Consider the following 2,804-nt stretch of genomic DNA (forward strand, 5'->3'; position numbering starts at 1 on the left):
CATTCATTTCATAGAAAAAAAAAGATTGTTTTAAAAAGTAAAGATGGAGCCTGGAAGTCAAAGCATGTAAGTTTGTTTTAAGAAGAAACGATAAGAAGTCAAACATTATGTCTTCTAAGTTAGCTCTAATATGGCCTTTTCGGCACAAAAAAAAGAAAAAAAAAGGATATGTGACGACACCTATGTGGCATGTCTATTACTCTATTACTGCATTTTTTAAGAAAAAAGGGACTTGAATTTCAAGATAAAACATACAGATTACCTTTAGGAAGCTTGAAAATCATTCATATACTGATTATTGATAAGCAATTTACATATTAAAAGACACCATATGTTCATTTACCAAGTATTTCAGAAGAACGTACTTGCCTAGTGTCACGTAGAATCATTTGATAAGCCCGAATTTGTAAAAGCAGATCGCCATGTCCCTATCTTCTGTGGTGAGATTCCAGGATCTTTTTCATGATCGGCAAAGCCTTGTTCGAAGTAGTTGCTTTGATGGCGTGCTTCAGAGGGATACACATGTTAAATAACAAGAAAAACAATAAGCTTTCCTCGCTCCATGCAATTAAAAACCTTTGTGACTTCCTCCAAACACCATTTCGATGTTGCAAAATTGCTTGATAAAATTACTACAACAAATCTTGAGTCTTTTATCGCCTCTAGGAGTGCGGGAGCAATGAAATTCCCAATATCAAGTGACCTATCATCTTTGTAGGTTATGATGCGTTTTCAAATCAAGGCTTCTAATAAATGGTTGGTGAAAGTAGTGCGAGTGTCCTTCCCTCGGAAACTCAAGAATACATCATTACCCAGTGGCGGACATACATTGTGGGGAGGGGTAACCTCCGCTACGGCTCAACATTTTACAAGTGGTGTAAAAAAAAATTGGCCGATTTTCGTGTTTCGTTACCGCTAGAAAAAATAACGTTACCGCTAAGATTTTAAGCCCAACCAATCTATGTTTTAAACCCAATCAAAAGCCAAAGCCCAAACAAAAAAACCCATTAACCCAACCCAACCAAACCATCGTTCACCACTTCACCTATCCATTTACAACAAAACAAATAAAGTAGTAGCGCAGCTCCACAGTCCACGCCACCGCCGGCGCCGGACGAACCAGCCGGACAACCTCCACACCACCACACTAGTCACCTGTCACCACCGGTCCACAACCACCGCCCACAGGTAAGATTTTTCAATTTCTTGTTTAAACTAAAATTAATTTAGGATTTAGAGTTTAGGTTTAAATTGGAATTGAATAGGTATTTAAGGTTTATGTTTAAATTGGGGTTGATTGCCTTTTAGTTTTCTGTGTAAATTGTCATATTGGAATTGAATATTGGTTATTGATTATTGATATCAGGTTTTTGTTTAAAATTTTGTTTAGGAACTTTGAATCTTTGAAGATGAGTAAACTAGTTCTTATTAGCAACGTTTTTAAACGTCAAAGAAAAGAAAACGATGACATTGGTTCATCTTCACCAAGTTTAAATATTCCAACTTCATGTTCAAATATGGTTGATGATTTGCAAGAAAATGAAGATATCGGTCCAAGTTCAAATATTCCTTCGACTTCAAGTCCTTCGATACGCTCAAAAATCATTTTGGATGATCTTCATTCGGATCCCGCCGACAGCCCACCTATTACTAGTTATCATCCTAATCAAATAGATGACGTAAGAAGAACATATATTGTTAAAAAAGCTTTTCAACCACGAGGTCATAACTTTAAATGGTCAAACTTTTCTAGTGGCCAGAGACGTTTTAATGCCAAATGGTTTGATAAATATGATTGGTTGGAGTGTAGCACTAAACAAGAAAAAGCGTATTGCTTATGTTGTTACTTGTTTTATGGAAGTGTTGGTAATCAAGGTGGAAGAGAGGTTTTTGTTAGTGGAGGCTTTTGTAATTGGTGTAAACTGGGTGCCTTAAAGGAACACGTTGGGGAAGTTCATAGTGTTCATAATAATTCGGTGCAAAAATGTTACATCTTTTGAACCAAAAGCAATCCTATGAGGCGAATGTCACTAAGCATAGTAATGAAGAAAAGATTGCAAATTGGTATCGATTATTGGGTTCTGTTCGTAGTTCGAGATTCTTGTTAGAAAATAGTTTATCATTTCGTGGTCATAATGAATCTGAAGACTCTTTTTTAAAGGGCTCTTTCTTGCGATTTTAAAGTTGATTTGTGAGAACAACCCGGATATTGGTAAGTATTGTTTAGGGAATGCAAAAAAGAATAATAAGTTAACAACTCCTTCAATACAGAAAGACATTATCGATTGCTTTGCGAAAGAAGTAGCCAAAAGGCTTTGTGAAGAATTTAAAGATGATGTGTTTGGGTTGTTAGCCGATGAGTCTAGTGACGTGTCTTAAAAAGAACAAATGGCCAAAGTTGTGAGATATGTTGATAAACGCGGAGTTGTTAAAGAAAGTTTAATTGGAGTTGCTCACGTAATAATACATCTTCTGCAACTTTTAATGAAGCCATCGTTTCTTTATTATCAAATAACTAGATCAAGTAAGTAATACGTTTCATACTTTTGTTACATAAACTTTAATAAAATATATTATATATGTATCTTATACTTATAGTTTATAATTGTTCACACAGGTCAGGGGTACGATTATGATGGTACAAGCAACATATGAGGAAAGTTTAATGGATTAAAAGCTTTGATTTTTAGAGATAATCCATCAGCACATTACGTACATTGATTTGCTCATCAACTTCAATTAATGATTGTGGCTGTTACAAAAAAACATACTAGTGTCAAGAAAACACACAACTTTTCCTTTGG

At 35.2% G+C, this 2,804-nt stretch overlaps 1 protein-coding gene across 1 annotated transcript; it reads left to right on the forward strand.

Annotated features, from left to right (window-relative positions):
• Positions 1-1,517: 1,517 nt before the first annotated feature.
• On the forward strand, positions 1,518-2,379 carry LOC143598426 (uncharacterized). Its single transcript, XM_077076643.1, has 2 exons — positions 1,518-1,908; positions 2,162-2,379. Exons 1-2 carry the CDS (start codon positions 1,518-1,520, stop codon positions 2,377-2,379), a joined length of 609 nt encoding a protein of 202 aa, XP_076932758.1.
• The last annotated feature ends 425 nt before the right edge of the window (positions 2,380-2,804 follow it).

Source organism: Bidens hawaiensis, unplaced genomic scaffold, assembly GCF_021521415.1.
Source record: "Bidens hawaiensis isolate Kalapana, Puna unplaced genomic scaffold, B.hawaiensis_p1.1 tig00050128_1, whole genome shotgun sequence".
NCBI classification, from domain to species: domain Eukaryota; kingdom Viridiplantae; phylum Streptophyta; class Magnoliopsida; order Asterales; family Asteraceae; genus Bidens; species Bidens hawaiensis.